The following is an 18612-nucleotide window of genomic DNA, read 5'->3' on the forward strand; positions in this document are numbered from 1 at the left end:
GGGCAAGGTGTTTTTTGGGGTGGGCTCAAGAAGTAAAACTAATGTACCAATTCTGTAGTTAGTAAAATGTACTATTCTCAAATGTATATATCCATGTGAACGAAGGAAAATCATAGTATTAGTAATTAGTAAACCTGTATTTGAAATTACTGAGCCCAATTTTCAATTAATTTACAACTCTTAATATATGCAAATGTATCAAATACTGTAAGTGTTAAAGTTTAGCTACAAAGAGGATTTCAACCCTGGGGGGCGGTAGTGGGAGGCCAAGCATCTGACTGGAGGGGGGATCCAGGCCCCCCTGGCCCTCCCCCATAGCGACGCCACTGCAGGATTGCTTATTATTCGCAGTGAATCACAGGTAGCAAAACAAAATTGAGAATATTAATTAACGCTTGGAAACCTTCGGCAACTAAAAGATAAATGTTTACAAATGTCAGTGAAACAAACAGGCACTTTTTAGTAATTTTCTGAATAAATGGAAGAAAAAGAAAATGAAGAGTATCAGGTTAATGCTGACTGTTCTTGCTAACACGGGTTGAAAGTGAAGTCCGTTGAGGAATATACTCTTGACGTCAGTCCCTCGCCTCCCGAACATGTGAACACTATATCTGTAGTATGTTGATGCTTCACTTCATATCAAAATAATATCTAATCTTCATGTAATTACATCACACTATTCACTAATGAGGAAGAGTTATCGTTGATTAGTTCACTCTGTAATGTAGAAAGAAGTTTTCCCCATTACTTGTACAATTTGGCTTTATCTCTTCAAACTAAGTGACCACTTTATATATATATATATATATATATATATATATATATATATATATATATATATATATATATATATATATATATGTGTGTGTGTGTGTGTGTGTGTGTGTGTACATTATTTATGTATGTAAGTATGTATTTATATACATACATACATACATAAGTCTAAGTTGCTCAAGTCCCATTTTTTCCTTCTACCTTCCTGGAATGATGGCGCATATGCATGCATCGGTTTGTGCGTGGGAAGGAGGGTTTAAAATATATATATATATATATATATATATATATATATATATATATATATATATATATATATATATATAAATTAGTCTTATTTGAAACTTTTAAACGCTCCCTCCCACGCACAAACAGATACAGTACACGAATGTGCCATCATGCCAGGAAGGTAAAAGAAAAAAAAACGGGACTTGAGCAACTTAGCCTTAAAATTACGCCACAGGAAAATCCAGCGTTTCTCAGACTTTCTTACCAGAGAGAGATAAAGAGAGAGAATACCGGGTTCGGATGAAGGTGACCTACCTACAACAACTAGTCCCAACAGCTAGGTCAAGTTCCACACCCTCTTGCTGTTGCTCGCTAAAGACACGGTTTTCCTGGCCTCTCACTGCAGGGGCCTAGTGCCGTTAATGCTCCTCGTGCGGTGCACTGTAGGTATAACTTAAGGTTCTTTACAGCGCCTTTTCGGCCGCTAGCTGCAACCCCTGCCATTCCTTTTACTGTAGCTCCGTTCATATTCTCTGTATTCTCTTTCTTCCGTCTTACTTTCCACCCTCTCCGAACAATAGTTTCACAGTTCAACTGGAAACTTTTCCTCCTTTTACACCTTTCAAACCTTCGTACTCTCAATTTCCCTCGCAGCGCTGAATTACCTCATGGATCCCAGTGCTTGGCCTTTGGCTTAAACGTTATATACCATTCCAATCCTGACCTCTCGGGGTTGAGAGAAACTTTCGCCATATACAGTACGTGCACCCGCAGTTACAATATTCTTTTAACTTTGGCTGTCTAAAATTGTCATTTAGTTTGCTGTGTAACTTTCAGTACTTTTCGTACAAAAATGTTCACGTAGACATGAACACGTACACGTATTCCCATAGTCCCTAAGGAATGTGTCATGCACACAAGTAACTCGTACATTATTTTTGTTTATTTTGTACCACAGTGAGTGAGTCGCATACGAGTGGATGTAAATAACTGCAAAATTAAACATGCTTCATAAATCGTGAGTTGTTTTATCCAGGTACCCATGAAAAACATTGTATTTTCTCCATCTTTCTCACACATACACGCACACACACACATATACTGCATATACTGTATATATATATATATATATATATATATATATATATATATATATATATATATATATATACATATACATATACATATATATATATATATATATATATATATATATATATATATATATATATATATATGTATAGAGAGAGAGAGAGAGAGAGAGAGAGAGAGAGTGAGTGCAAGCATTCTTACTTCCGTAACTTACAGGTCATTTATGCAGCATGAGGTACGCACTTAAATGATTTCCCAAGACCTGTTTTGGAAACCAGTTTTAGACGGGCAATTAGGAGGGTTCTGCGGGGGATTTTTCCCTTTTGGGAAACGAACCCCGTTTTTTTCCACTCCTGAGAAATGGCCTTTTAACATCCTGTCATTTGCCAGAGATGTCCTTTTACGAAAGAGCATCGAATGAGGAGGCAGTTTCTAGTTCTGGATTTGATGGAAAGCAAATGTGACAGAGTAACACAGAATCTTATGGGAATTTTTTCGGTGAAAAGAATCTTTGGAAATAAACCCAACGCAATAAAAGTTGCAGCATTTATGAAAAACCTAAATTTGCAAGTGAATAAAACATCAGATATGAGAAGTCTTTGTTCGATAAATATGTGCGTTCTGACGAATCTCTCTCTCTCTCTCTCTCTCCTCGGTACTTTTCTTTCATGGGGTCATGAGCGACCCGAGGTCACGCGGGTCAAGAATCCCTGAAGAGACATGGACGGAGAAAGTTCCCAAAGGACACTGGGGCTTCTTTGTCGTTTTATTCCTTTTATCTTCCTGTGAGTGTACCGTTGCTTGCTCAAAGCATTTACCACTTTCGTGCTTGGGGAAAAAAATGCAAATTGTCATTTTGATGTCTTATGTTAAGCAAGTGTTTGTAAAGTATGGATATCTATGTATATGTGTAGTCATTTATTAAGACTTCCTTTTATTCGTTATCTAGATCTAAAAGAATACATTTTATGCAGTGCATATGTATCCATTCATACGTACACATATTTCTATTGAGTTTGTATTCTACGGGAACAGGTTTCTAATGAGCTTGTAATCAAACGTACTCGTTTTCCTAAGATTATAAGCACAAGTGCTTATTTATTTACTTGTCCGTCATTAGAAAATTCGTCATAAACTTTATTAATTTATCCAGGATCTCGATCTTTGACAATATGTCCCGAAAATATATTGCAAAAATAACAAACGCGTTCAACGACAGACAGAACCGTAACGTTGCCTTTTGGGCGTGGTCCTAGCAATCCCGTTGGACACTTGAGAACTTACTCGAGAACTGGCCGCTGAAAAGGCCGGCCCAGTGGTCGCTTTTTTATTTCTCCTCATCAGTACATTGAGATTTATGCAACCTGTGGCCATGGCCATGGAAGAGTTGTTGTTTTTTAAGTAACTTTAAAAGAGGCATGGTTAATTGAACTCGTTCTTATGCACTTACTGTTATACTATTACCTTTATCCTTATCATGATTATTGTTGTGGATGGTTCTACTGCAGTATTTGACTGCAGTGCTCCGTACTGTATTCAATTCTTAGCAATATTCCTCTTTCCTAAAAAGTGGCTGGGTTAAGAGGCAGGTCACTTTCACATTTATCATCATCATCGTCTTTTGTATTATTATTATTATTATTATTATTATTATTATTATTATTATTATTATTATTATTATCAATGTTGTCATTGTTACTGTCACGTTCTTTTTTTCTATTTCGAGAATGTAACACTGTTTCCTTCTTCATCACTAATTAATATGAATATGACGATGCTACGAAAGCAAACCTGATTGACTGATCTGTTGTTAATTCCTGCTTCAGGTGAGGATGCCGGGGGCTGCGGCGGTGGTCCGCGATTCTCGAAGCCGTCGCAATGGGGGCGGTGGGAAGAGGCAGGTGCCCAAAAGGTCGTCCTCCTCCGCGGCGGCTCTGCAGAGGAGCAAATCCCCTGGGAGGGCTGCCTCTTCTTCGACGGGAGACGACGTCGTCGCCACCGGTTACACCCAGTTCAACGCAGACCTGCCCCCTTTAGACGCCCCCGTCATAGTACCCAGGACCAAAGGTCACCATGCAAAAGAAAAGAAGAAGGAACGACCCTCGTCGGTCATAATACCTTCGTCTTCTTCTTCTTCTTCGACGTCAGATCGTCAAGTGAGGTTCCTGCAAGATCACGGCGGGTGTGAGAACACGCGCGGAAGTCCTTCGCCGCTCGGTTCGTCGTCAGCGTCGTCTTCGGGAGTGTCATCGGCGTCTTCCTCTCCCCCAATGGAGAAAGCCCGCTCACCGAACAAGCGCTCCGTTTCCATGAAGCATCACCTCCAACGTCGTCACCGCCACCATCGGCGTCTGTCTCCCGAGGGAAGGGCGTCCTCCGCTAATTCATCGTCGACGTCGTTGTCCCCAGGAGTGAGCGAGATTTCCTTGAACGAAGATGACGTCACGTGTGCCATATGTCTGGACTTACTGCACAGGCCACGTTCTCTGCCGTGCGGGCACACCTTCTGTTCAATATGCCTCCAGAACTATGCCAATTCTTGCAGGTCTGTATAAAGCAGGGAAGAAAGCAAAGATAATTCATTTTCTATTATATTTGTGAGAAAGATCATTTGTTTCCTGTAATTCAAGATATCTAAAGATTCTTAAGAATCTAAAGATTCGTAAAGTCATTGGCTAATAAAGTACTGATGAACCCAAAACTTGCGGAAAATTTCGGTTGGGTAGATATCGCCTTCAGATTAGATTGTGAGCAATGCACTGACATCCCTTATTTGGCAATAAAATCCCAAATTAACTTTATTTAAGAGTTTGAGGAGGAAACACTGAAGGGTAGTGAAAAACCATTTACAAATACATTACATTCTAATCGAGCCCTTCAAGAACGACCAGATTCCTTTTCAGAATGATAATCACGTGCCCTTCATGCCGCGGTGCCGCGCAGGTGCCCAAAGAGGGCGTGGTCGGTTTGCCTCTGAACGCGCCTTTGGAGGAAATGGCGCAGATCATCAAAGGGCGCCGACTAGGCAAAGGTAAATACATATGTGGCATCTGCAACGGCACCACAGATGTGCTGGAATGCGGCCACTGCAATGCCATGTTCTGCAGAGGCTGCGGCGCCCCGCACCTGAAGCAGGTGCGGACGGAAGTCGAGGAGCTTCGTCAGCTCTTGGTGGCGGCCCGAGATACCTTCTCCTGTAGGGTAGAAGAGGATGAGGTAAGTTTGCAATGCTTTGTTTCATCGTAGTTAATGGGATTTGTAAACACATCTTTTCCAAGATGCCTTTTGTTTAATTGGAATTTTCTTAATTGGATGAGAGGAATTTTTCTTTTATTGAAAGGAGATGTATTTACTATAAATAACAACTACTTTATTATGTTACTGACGCTCAGAGTGGCATTTAATTCAAACAGTGATTCCCTGAACTAAATGATATTACATTTTGTCTTGTTATATAATTGTCATGTTTAAAGACCCACATAAACGTGAGCATATATATATACATATATATATATACATATTTATTCATATATATGCATATATATGTACAAACATAATTTGTATGTGTGTGTGTGTGTGTGCGCGCGCGCAGGTGTGTATACATATCTGGTGTATCATCTGCAGAATATGAGTGTATGGGCGTAAAATAAGGTCCTTGATGATGGGCGGGGGACATACAGCCTTGAACATACAGTATATATCACACTCCGATACTCCTCTATATGTGTTCTGCATCCTTTCCTCCACAGATATTTTCTATCGTTACTGAATTTACCTCCACAGTCGAGCGTACAAGATGGAAGTCTTGATAATGGTTTATTTCTCACTTAAGTCAGGGTTCATTCCCCTCAGTCCGCGTTCAGTTATACGCACACACACACACGCACACACACACACACACACACACATATATATATATATATATATATATATATATATATATATATATATATATAATATACATATATATGTATACATTGTATGTATATATATATATATATATATATATATATATATATATATATATATATATAATATATATATATACATACACTGTGTATATACATTTTTCATTTTTGTACCATTGTGCATTTCACTGTGATTCGAATTTTATTGTTTTTTATATATTTTAAAAGAGAATTTAATATATTGATATGCTGCATTTGGAGAATAAAAGCGAACATTTCCAAAATCAGTGTCAATTTTCAAGGCTGATAAGCAAACTTAATGCTTCCCATAAAGTTATTATTAATGGTCAAGCTAGGGTTGAGCTAGGAGAAATGGAGCCCCCAAAACATATTCGATAACCTGAAAACCAACACGAATTAACAACGATAACAAAACATTAATTAGGTCGTAATCAGAACCTTTAAACAGAACAAGGAAGGGAGAAACATTTAAAACAAAAAAAAATTATCGTGAGAGCGTAACTGACCATCATGAAAACTCTACCGTTTTGTTTTTGGAACAGACGCGCTTTAGAAGACTGGAAGAGACAATTGAGGAGGTGGTGGAAGACAGGGTGGCTAAGCTGCATGAAGAGGGTCGTAAGCTGCAGGCTCAGGTGGTTGTTTTGCTCCTGTTGTTCAAGAAGCATCGTTCATTTAATGTTTTTATGTTTTTTTTTTTTGTGATGCTCCTGTATTTGTCATAGTTTTGAGAGTGTCATTGTTGGCATTTTGAGTAGTGTGCTGAATAGAGTTAAAAGCATAAACATTTTTGAATTGTATATCTTAATCATTGGTGTTGGTGTAGTTGAAGTAATTTGGCTATTTTTGTTGTATTTGTTTGCGTAATGCCGTAATTTTTGAGATGCTCTTAGGCAATACTTTTGATGGTTAATAACAGTCACAGTACAGTAGATTTGATGTTGAAGCTTCGGTACAGCAGATACAAAACTAAAGTAGCGGTAATGAGTTAATTAATGTAATGGTCATTGTAACTCCTAATCTTATATTTAGTCTTAAGGTCTTGCATGATTTTACACTATTAACACTATTTATAGGAATAAACTATTGGTTAAGGAAGGTGATTGCAGACTACTGTAGGTACATGCTTTACCCAGTCCTCCTCTGTCTTCCCATAATATGGAAAAACCTGTAAAAAAAATTATAAAAAAAATATTCTGTGTCGACCACTGTAAGGGGTACATTTCTTTGGTGTCATTTCGCAAGAATAATATAATTGTCTACTTAACCTCAAATGATTTTCTAATTGACTCCAGCTCATTTTCTATTTTGACTTCAGGGAATTTTCCGGCCGGCTTGTGAATATTCTGTCAGGCTTCAGGCTTTGCTGAGAGATTGATTTTTTCTACTTTTTTTCATTTTTTTCTGCTTTTGACCTTTTCAAGGTTTTGGTTATTCGCCCAAAGTCTTCTTAATTTTTTCTTTTGTTTTAATCTGAGTCTCTTGTACTTGCTTTTTTTCCTTTTCTTTTTTATTTTTTTGTTCTGCTCAATTCTTTGCGGGATTTTCTGCCTTGAAGCAATTGAACCTTGTGTCTCGATATTCATTACGAAAAACTTATCTATTTTCAGTGGAAACAGTTTTTATTAAATTGAGTAAAATTACGTTCATTGTTTGCGATTTGATTTCATTTTCATTTTTAATGTAGAACAGCATTAACTTCCTCTAATCACGATTAGTGTGCTGATATCGACTGCGGATTTTCACCGTTAGCTAAAAGGCAGTTGCCCATTTATTCTAGCCTAGCATGCCAGAAGCGTTATTACAGATCGCATCATAAATCATATTTTTTTATTCGAACATGGAATATATATATATATATATATATATATATATATATATATATATATATATATATATATATATATATATATATATATATATATATATATATATATATATATATATATATATATATTTATGTATATATATGTATGCATATATATACATATACATATATATTTTTATTTTACTTATACCTTTACATTAAAAGTGAAATTACCTTCTTATTATACAGATTGCACAACTGTATATGATTATTATACCTTTCAGAAATGAAGCCAAAATATTTCTTGTCCTGTGTACAGATTCTGGCAGAATGCCATGACTAAACTCACCTGGTAAAAGAAGCCAAATTCAAAGAATGTTGAGCTTAAATATGTACAGAACACAGAATAGATTCTTATGCTCAGTTTTTCTCTTTCCTCTTACCTAAATACCTCTTATCAATGATAAGAACTCACACGCTGTAACAGAAAAAGAAAGTTAAAAGAAGAAATTGAGATTTTAAGAGTGCTTTAGATAAAACTTTCGACACCAAAAGGATTTGGTTTTATTAAACTCCACTGTGTCGCAGTTTAAAGCCAACATCACAAACAACAGTACAGTTCTTATCTCTGTATTCAGAAAAATAATGTCATAAATCATATTCCTTAAAAATCAATGAATAATGACCTGTTAAATGTAATCTGTAAAAGAACAAGTGACTCGTTATTACTTTTCAGTGAACTTATATAAATATAAATAATAAATCATTATAATATATATATATATATATGTATATATATATATATATATATATATATATATATATATATATATATATGTATGTATGTATGTATATACATATATACTGTAGTCTGCTTCAACGTTCAAGCTCTAGGTAAATCAGATGGCTTAATAAACTTATCCCAGTGAACGCAGAAACACGCCTGTGAAACCTACTAGTTTTGTGATGGTCTAGAATCATTACTACCTAACATCTTAAGGCTCCTAATCTTCGCATGCATTCCTCACCAATTAGCAATTAATCCCCACAGCAAACTATCCCTGCATGCCTTTACGTAAGCCACGCCTTTTTATGAAACAAACAAAGCTTTGTACTACTCTCGCAGTGTCTATAATTTCCCATGGCACGAACGCAGGTGGAATCTGTCGACACCTTGGACCTACCTTTCAGTTTCAAATCTCCCTTTGTGTCCCATTCACGTTTTCCCTTAGTTAGCCGCTTACGCAGTCCTCCAATTTCCAGGTCCAAGATATGAGAAAGGACAGCCAAAAGCGGTCCGAGTCTCTCTCCCAGGATATAGATAAAGCCTTGGGATCTTCTTCTAGTCAGACTGAGGAGCAGCAAATGGAGGTAAGTTAAGACGTAATCATCATCATCATCATCATCATCATCTTATCATCATTATTATTATTATTATTATTATTATTATTATTATTATTATTATTATTATTGCTTATGTTGTTACTTTTGTTGTTGCAACAATCAAAGAGAATTTTATAATAAATAGAGAAGAAACAACGGATATATGTTATTTGCCCAAAAATTATTGTGTAAAATATTCATTTATGACATACACACGTTTGCACTTATTACTATACACTAATGTCAGTATTGTGCTTATATTCTAATACTTGTGTGCTACCATCATAAGATACCCAATGACACATCATCTAGTCAGTTTATTGCATTTTTCCTTTTAATGGAAAATCTTGATTCAATGTTAGTTTGCCAGGATTCCACAATAAGCTGTAGGTCCCGTTGCTAGGTAACCAATTGGTTCTTAGCCACGTAAAATAAGTCTAAACCCTAGGAGAGCTGTTTAATTAGCTCAGTGGTCTGGTTAAACTAAGATATACTTTTTTTAACACTGTTCTCCAATGACGTCACTTCTTCAGTGGGAGAAGCTGAACCAACTTCATGCGAGTCTCAGGCGCCTCCTGAAGGCGACCTCCAACGCCAAGGGCCCGAGAGTCACCCTCGACGAGGCCTCCCTTTCGCTTAGTACCTCGTCCTTGATAGCTGCAGAAGACACGGAGGCCAAGGAGGAAGATGACGAAGACCGACCTCTGACTTCCCAGGATCACAGCCTCCATTACAGGTAATGATGGAAATAGAAGGGGTCCAGAGAGAGAGAGAGAGAGAGAGAGAGAGAGAGAGAGAGAGAGAGAGGAAGAATGGTACAGTAGCACACTCACATTTATGCACGTGTTTATAGTCAGAGTTCATGACTGTGAAGGAAAATATACGCTATGCTTTAATCTGTGGTCTTGTTCTCAACACACTGTCGGAGCAGTCAGTGGTAATTATACTGAAGAAAACGTAAACTAGATTTATACTATGTATTAAGAAGTTAATTGTAGAAAAGGTCAGGGATATATATACTGTATATCTGTACTTAGAGTACCTCTATTAACCTGCCTTCGGAATTTTTAAAAAAACACGTGAAAGAAAGCATCATTCACAATCTTGTCTACAAAAATCTGCGGCACTTGCTTTGACAATGTTCAACAAAATATTTGCTTAGCCTTAGTTTGAATAGTCCTATTAGATATCAGCCTATGTTATCCAGTCTTACGATCATCATCTACACTACAGATGTTCTATATATTCTGGAACACCTGGGGATAAATACAGTGATAAGGCATGCTTTCTTAATAATGTCTATTTATTTATTTATTGGACTGCTCTGTCTCTGTCTCTCTCTCTCGATGGGTGTGCCGTGACATTTTGTACACGGAAGGTCTTTACCATACATATGAGTGTAAATCTAGAAGAATGTCAGTAGTGCTTTGCACTTTAATCATAGATGTGCTAGGCCTGAATATATCTATTATTTATATACAGTTACTTATTAAAGTAACATAAACATGTTATAAATAAGCAGCTCTGTTGTTTCACCCCATTCTCCCAATCATCCAGGATCAAAGGGACTCTGTCGCGCATGCGCTGGGGACAACATCTTGGTGAGAGACCAGCGGGCCTCGCTGTCAACCCCAACAATTCCGACATCTTCGTGACGGGAAGTGACACCTGCAGGTGAGTGAGTCAACTCCGTAATAGATATATATACATATGGTTCGTCTCCACCCTGAGGAGATGCTGAGAGTTATCTCCTCTCGTGGCGAGCAGCACATGCAGGGAATTACTTTCAGTGCTGCGTTCGTTGTCATTTTGACTGCCAGTTTGTTCTTTTATTTGTTTCCTGTAAAAGAAAACTGTTGAGATGGATATTTGTCTGTCCGTCCGCACTTTTCCTGTCCGCCCTCAGATCTTAAAAACTACTGAGGCTAGAAAACTGCTAATTGGTATGTTGATCATCCACCCTCCAATCATCAGACATACCAAATTGCAGCCCTCTAGCCTCAGTAGTTTTTATTTTATTTAGGATTAAATTTAGCCATGATCGTGAGTCTGGCACAGACAACACATGCCACCACCGGGCCGTGGCCGAAAGTTTCATGGGCCTTGGCTGAGAGTTTCATACAGCATTATATGCTGTACAGAAAACTCGATTACGCCGAAGAAACTTCGGCGCATTTTTTGCTTGTTTTTATGATTCAAATGATCAGAATAATACAGAATCAGTCTCTTTTTATTATCATGATAATAGTTATTGTTATTTTAGTTATCATTATTGTTTTTTCTGCTGTTATTCTAAATTGTCTCTGTATTTAAACCTTGAATAGATGCGACAGTTTTAAAGATAAGTAACCTTGCTGCAAAAGCAATTCACTGTACAAGAGAAAAAATGCACTCAGGGCCACCAAAACTATAAAATGGAAATTGCTTTTATTGTGTATAATATTCAAAAGTTGCATTCTATTGATTCAGCTCAGGAGATTTCGATCTGTTAAACAAAGCGCCAGAACCTGAGCAGACTTCTCTGTAGGTACCAAGGTCTGTTCTCTAGACCTTGGTAGGTAGGTACTTCCTCTTTTTCCTTCGCTCGTTTAAGGAGAGGCGAAGGATTAAATGATAAAAAAGAATTTATCAGAATGGTTTGGGCAATCTCAAAAACAAATTACCTCTCCCAAAGTTTAATAATCCTGTCCTCCACTTCAGGATCTTTGTGTTCGACAGCAGCGGTCGGCAAATCGGGGGCTTCGGATCCCGCGGACATAACGACGGCCAGTTCTTGTGCCCCATCGGCATTGCCTTTAGCCAAGTTTCTAATGAAGTCCTTATCACAGGTAAGAGAGAGAGAGAGAGAGAGAGAGAGAGAGAGAGAGAGAACGCGCTAACGTCTGTCTTAGAATGTACTATCATAACAAAAAATCTTCTTAATTTAATTTTTAATACACTTGCAATTTCAGATTTTTCATAAATGGTAAAACTTTTATTGTATTGCTTGCAATTCCAAAAATTCATTTTACTAAGCAAATTCCCTTGAGAGTCTCAGTGCTACTTTGTCATCTTTTGCTTTCTATCAAATCCTGAACCTTGAAATCGCTCTTCGATTGATTTCTTTTCACAATTGCTTCTTAGGTTTCATTAGCCTTATGCCGACATGGGTTCTTAAGCAGAGCAATCCATATAAGCTTGTTCTGCGTCAGTTTTTCTTTATTCTTTGCCACTGTTTGAGGACTAGTGATCCCAGTTGGAAAATAATGCAAACGTCCAATCCTTTGTCGTGACGTCAGTACCCGTTTAAATCGAGAGACAACTCAACATATTATAAGTACAGTAATTGCTATTTTATTTTCAACGGCTTTGTATTAATACAGTTCTATTTGATTTCGCAGAGAGAATTTAATGTTATTAATTTTAAAGAATAACGTTTTTATCTTTATTTCTCTACACTTCTTGCATTCCTCTCGATCCAACCTCGTACCCTCTTTACGATTTGAGCCTGAGGTTTGCGTGAGCTATTTCCGCGCAGATAATCATGTACTTTACTTTTGATTAGTCAAAGACAACCCTCATGAAGTAATAGCCGCACGTGCGTACTTTCCTTTATGCTGTCTAAACAACAGCCTTTTACTCAAGCCTCTCATCACCTAAAGAGATCTAGAAGATTAATTTAGTTCTTTTTCGAATATCTTCGGTTTTTTCAATGAATCCTTTCAGCTTTCCATAATCTGTCGTCTCTTTTTACGCCAGATAAGTGGAAACACTGCATTCACGTCTTCGACACCGACGGAAAGTTTATTCGTCAGCTGGGTCGTAAAGGCAAAGGGTACGGGCACTTCTCGTCGCCAGAGGGCATTGCTACTGATCGCCACGGCAGGATCTACGTAGCAGATACCTGCAATCACCGCGTTCAGGTAAGCTCCTGTTCTCACAGGATAAGATTTCTTCAGACTGCACAAAATTTACAAATACTGTTGGTTGTGCATAGTCACGTATGACATAAATGCCACATAACTCTTTTTCGTGTAGGAAATATAATATCTAAATTTTCATGTCCTTATGTTTAGTGTATGGATGGTAGGCTCACACACACACACACACACACACACACACACACACACACATGTACACACACACATATATATATATATATATATATATATATATATATTTATTCATACAAAATAAACAAATATATATATATATATATATACATATATAGCAATAAGCCTTTATACATTAAAGGCATTTACTGCAGGGAATATCTGCGCATGCGAACTCCATGAGCAAAGAGTTTCCACATCATCAGCCGCTTCTGATGCTTGTGCAAAAAATTACACTTTTCCACTAACCTGTCGTCCTCCAAAGTCAGTCGTTACGATGGGTCACAACCCTCCACCTCACTCCTTCGGAGGTTTTTGTGCCTTTCTGTCTGCTCATAGAGTTCTTTGACCTTCGGTCTGAAGAGCAAGTCTGGATATTGATAATGCCATAATGCTTACGAATTTTTCTTTAATTTTCATCGACAAAAACAAGGATGTGATGCAATGTCAGTGATGGAGGTTTTGTGCCTTTCTGTATTCATTTCTTGACCTTCGGTTTCCGTCCGACCGTCCATAGAAAAGTTCAATTAAAAGCAAGTCCGCTAGAAGTTTTAATAGTATCATTTGAGAATTTATAATTTTCTAATGCTTCCAGATTTATTTTACTGGGCTAATGTGATCAGCAAGAGGCAGAAGCACTTTTATCATTTAACAAGGCAGTATTGATGGATTATAGCCTACTGTAGATGCAGATTTATAAAATGAGAAAATAATGATGTTATGACAATTCGATACCCCCTGATTACATGTACGCATTTAGGTTCAAATGAATACTTTGAAGCTCTCGTTCTTGGTTGAACCTTAGTGTCAAAAGAGGCAGATTTTTCATAATTGTTCTTTCTACAACAGATTTTGGACAGCGACGGCGTCTTTTTACGGGAAGTGGGCGTGGTGTCATCTGAAACTCTTGGCGATGGACAAAGGTACACGAAGAGTGAGTTTAATGAGCCAACGGGCGTGGCTGCAAGCCTGGACGGTTCTAAAGTCTACGTGGCCGATGCTGGAAATCACAGAATTAAGGTACCGCAGTTAAATGGAGTGTTGTTTATCATTTAACAGACTATACTCGTACATACTTCCGTGTACAGTATTGTTACGGAGAGTCTAGCAGTATCTTAGTAGTGCTTCCTCTACTTCCTTAGAAAATAAAACCTAACTTTACAAGGGATTTAATTAAATCACTTAAATTCTAATACTTAAGCTGCAGTGTAATGCAGGCGTCATACCGGGGCCATCGACATTTAACATCATGGTGCTGTTTCTCACCACAGGTGTTTAACGGATTGACGGGCGAGCGGGAGCTAATGTTCGGCTCCCGGGGCAAACACAAAGGTCAGTTCGAGTCACCCGAAAGTATTGTTGTTGACGCCGAGGGCTTCATGCTGATCGGGGACTCGGGCAACGGCAGAGTACAAGTCTTTAGACCTAACGGAAACTTTGTCAGGTAAAGAGATTCGTAGACGGCTTAAGGTAACGTTTGTTTTCGCATGTTCAATATCAATCCTTTGATAGTTTTCTAGACCTTGTGAGGTCCTGTAATAATGGATGCCCTGTCTGCGCAAGTGTGAGTAGTGATGATAGGGAATGATATAAATATCAGCATAACATTAGTACTAGAGCTAAATGTGTAATGAAAAATTAATGGTAAATGTAATACTGTACTGCAGGCTATTTATTTATGCGTTTTGAGTTATTTATAGCCAAGTAATTATCCTTCGGTAAACAATAGTTTATAAAATATGATTGATGAAAAAATAAAGACGGGGATATTTAACAGTAAATTACAGTTATGGACAGAAACCTAACTCGGTGTCTGCGCACACGACTTGACGTTTCTCAGCCATGAGAAAACACGTCCCATGAGTCCGTGAACCATGTGATTCCTGTCATAAATTGAGGTCGTCTGCAGACGCCACCAAATGTCACTAACGCCATTACCCAAGAACTGAAACATCACTTTAAGAAGATAATCCTCCACCCCTAAACACACTCACATATGTAGGCCTAATATGTGTGTACGTATGTAAGTAAAGAAAGAATTGCAGGTGTAGCTTAGTATAAATGGAAGTAGGCCTACTGTACCAGAAAGCTGACCAGGTACTTATGGATGAATTACACACTGTGCGTGTTAGCAGTTACAAATATAACAAAAACCGTGCTAAAGATTTCCTTTAATATTGAAAAAACAAGTTTCAAACGACACCCGGCTTTCTTCAGGTGACCGCGAAAACAAGAATGCAGTCTTGTTTTTACGTTCAACTGAAGAGGAGCCTAGTGTGGCTCGAAACTGTTATGTTTTCAAGATAAAAGGATGTTTTTAGAACTTTTTATTTTTTGTTTGACCAGGTACCTTCTACAGACCGTCAAATTAGACTGACCCAGTTGCGCCGTGAAATATATTCCATAATCTAAATGACGACCTTCCCACAGGTTTCTGGGCAGCAGAGGCAACAATCACGGCGAATTTGGGTGGGTGTCTGGCGTCGCTCTGTCGAAGTCCTTCGACATCGTCGTCACCGATTTCAAGAACAACCTGGTGGCTGTCTTCTGATGGAAACCAGTCGCGTCTTCGCTTGACTTTAATTTAGAAACGGTTGGATTTTGATTTGGAAGCGGTTGTTGCTGTTTTCCGCCATCTTTGTTGAGTTATAGAAAATGATTAGTTTGATTGTGTTTCCCTGCATGTTGACAAAGGAATTGTGATAAAGTTGTAACTTGGTTGTAAGTAGTGAATTTTACCCTAAGAAACAATGAAGAACTTGCAGTCAGTATACGAGAAATGTGGTCAAATAAAACTTTATTGAATGTATTGTCTGCATGATTCAATTAATTTATGGCATCCTAAGGCTGCTCCATTGTTTTGATCGATATGAAAGCAACCGTTTTTGCTAACTATAGCAATGATAGCAGAATTTTCACCATTGTAATATATATCCTGACAAGTGTTCAAGGCAAAGAACTCATTACCTTAGATATAGGATTATTAGGTCCTCAAAATGTTGGTTCGTACTGACATTTCATGGAGTATTTGCTTTATGTTAAAGTTAGTGCTATGATTTATTTGTTTTGTCAGCCTTTTAATAATTCTAATTTTTTCTCTCAGTTTACTTATTCACTGTCGTGTTTTTTTTTCCTTCGCTCTTTCTGTCCCCCACTATACAGAAATTTCTTCCCGTTCGCAAATTCATTATTTGTCTTCTGTTCACAACAATAGACCTTGTGTGTGGTAATGATGTAGCAATGGATTTGTTCTCGTGTATTTGTATTTGTGCATTACACATATATATATCGGTTTCTGTCTCTGTCACACATTCAGTGGGTTTTATGATTACCGTCGTTAATTATAGAGTTATATTAAAAGAATTTATATTCAAATCGACCTGGAATTTTTTGTAAGTAAAGACATTTATTTCCAAGACAGAATTCGTGTGTTGAAATATTAGAGATTTATCACTTAATTTTAGACATCTGATTATCGTATATTAAAAGATGGAGTGTTCTAAAAAAATAATATATGTTCCCTTGATTGAATGAATCATTTTTTTTTTTTTTATTAATTTAAATCCTGGATGATTGTGATGTACCCTGTGATAATCTGTTGTAATAAACCAAGATATGGCTTCCTCTTGACACTTGGCGTCATTGCTGTAAATAAAATGTTGGTTTTACAAACGCTGCTTTGTATTTTTCCTGTATCCTTCCTTACGTCTTCGGTTGTCTGCCACACGTGACTTCCTGTCAGTTTCCTCGAGGCCCTGTTTTCAGACTCCTTGAGGAAGTAACGTTCAAGGTTCAAACGGAAGGTGCTGACGAAGCAGAACGTTAAAAGGTGCAGTTTGTCTCGGAATTAGAAAAAGAGAAAATGGAGAAAACGCGTCTTACGTAGCGAGTCAGGAATTGAAAATATCACACTGCGATGCTCCGAATCGGAAGAAAAACTAAAATTCACTCACCAGACCCGGATTGTAAACACGAGGATTGCCATTGGGATTATGATAAGAAGTGGTTGGAAACTGAATGGAAACTAAATATCGCTTTCAGTAATGAGGATAAAAGGTAAGAAATAGGAAATCAGATTCTGAATTGCTACCAGAACTTAAACATGTTTAGTGAACACTGAGGGGCTTCATCAAGGGAAAACATTATTGACAGGTGCTGTCAGTTCCGAGGAAAATGGCTCATCATTTTTTCATGTGCGATTTCTAAAACAAGGAAAACTTTCAGAATGCCTGTGAGTATAATGAATTAGTAGATTTAATATGCTGCTGTTTTTCTTTGAAAGTGTCACTTCTTTCTTTCGTTGGCAAGAATTATGCGCATCGCAAGAATATGAAACATTTAAATTATTCAATTCAATGCTTTGTGAAAAGATTGAGGGAAACAAAGAACCGGGTGCTCAAGTTTGAGGAAGTGAGGAGTCTACGCAGCTGATTCCTAGGCGCTGCTAAGAAAGCAAATGCTTCGTTTTCGTATTCTCTCTCTCTCTCTCTCTCTCTCTCTCTCTCTCTCTCTCTCTCTCTCTCTCTCTCATACAGTTCCTCGTTGGACGGGTCGATATCGTTCTCGGCTGGCACGTTGCTGGGCCTGCGTTCGATTCTCCGACCGGCCAATGAAGAATTAGAGGAATTTATTTCTGGTGATGGAAACTCATTTCTCGGTAGAATGTGGTTCGGATTCCACAATAAGCTGTAGGTCCCGTTGCTAGGTAACCAATTGGTTCTTAGCCACGTAAAATAAGTCTAATCCTTCGGGCCAGCCCTAGGAGAGCTGTCAATCAGCTCAGTGGTCTGGTTTAACTATGGTATACTTAAATTTTTTTTTATCATATACTGTGTATATATATATATATATATATATATATATATATATATATATATATATATATATATATATATATATATATATATATATATATATATTTCCCCTTTTTACAAAGGATTGAATACCTAAAGGTTCCATAACCATGCAATGTGCATAATTCTTGCGATTAAAAAAATGCGGTGACACCGTCAAAGGAAAAATAGCCGCATATTAAATCTACTTACTTATTGCACTCATGGTCATTCTGAAAGTTCTCCTCAGTTGGAAATTGCGTATGAAAAAAGTGATAAGCCATTTATCTGAGACCGGGCCTTATCGGCAGTGGTATCACATGTGCCTGACGTGGTTCCGGAAGTCACTCTTACCCTACTCACACATGTGACACACATATTACATGACCGTTTTCATTAACTTGTACAAAAACTCCACTGTCCACATGTGCAGCTCTCACACATTTGCTACGCTGTTCTGTTCTCTTTTCCCGTGT

General features: G+C 37.7%; 1 protein-coding gene across 8 annotated transcripts in view; it reads left to right on the forward strand.

Moving 5' to 3' along the window:
• Positions 1–16977, forward strand: part of LOC136826138 (tripartite motif-containing protein 2-like) — a 121854-nt gene extending 104877 nt beyond the window's left edge. For 5 of the 8 annotated variants that reach the window (XM_067083169.1, XM_067083179.1, XM_067083164.1 and 2 more), the window contains exons 2-12: positions 3921–4639; positions 4998–5310; positions 6566–6658; positions 9094–9201; positions 9747–9949; positions 10771–10887; positions 11914–12041; positions 12952–13115; positions 14154–14324; positions 14576–14748; positions 15735–16977. In XM_067083169.1, coding sequence (XP_066939270.1) covers positions 3927–4639; positions 4998–5310; positions 6566–6658; positions 9094–9201; positions 9747–9949; positions 10771–10887; positions 11914–12041; positions 12952–13115; positions 14154–14324; positions 14576–14748; positions 15735–15855 — 2304 coding nt within the window. In that variant the 5' untranslated portion in view covers positions 3921–3926 and the 3' untranslated portion in view covers positions 15856–16977. The remainder of the gene's footprint in view (positions 1–3920; positions 4640–4997; positions 5311–6565; positions 6659–9093; positions 9202–9746; positions 9950–10770; positions 10888–11913; positions 12042–12951; positions 13116–14153; positions 14325–14575; positions 14749–15734) is intronic. The other 3 variants (XM_067083220.1, XM_067083229.1, XM_067083145.1) reach the window with 1 other exon arrangement.
• Positions 16978–18612: the final 1635 nt, after the last annotated feature.

Source organism: Macrobrachium rosenbergii, chromosome 3 (genome assembly GCF_040412425.1).
Source record: "Macrobrachium rosenbergii isolate ZJJX-2024 chromosome 3, ASM4041242v1, whole genome shotgun sequence".
Classification (NCBI taxonomy): domain Eukaryota; kingdom Metazoa; phylum Arthropoda; class Malacostraca; order Decapoda; family Palaemonidae; genus Macrobrachium; species Macrobrachium rosenbergii.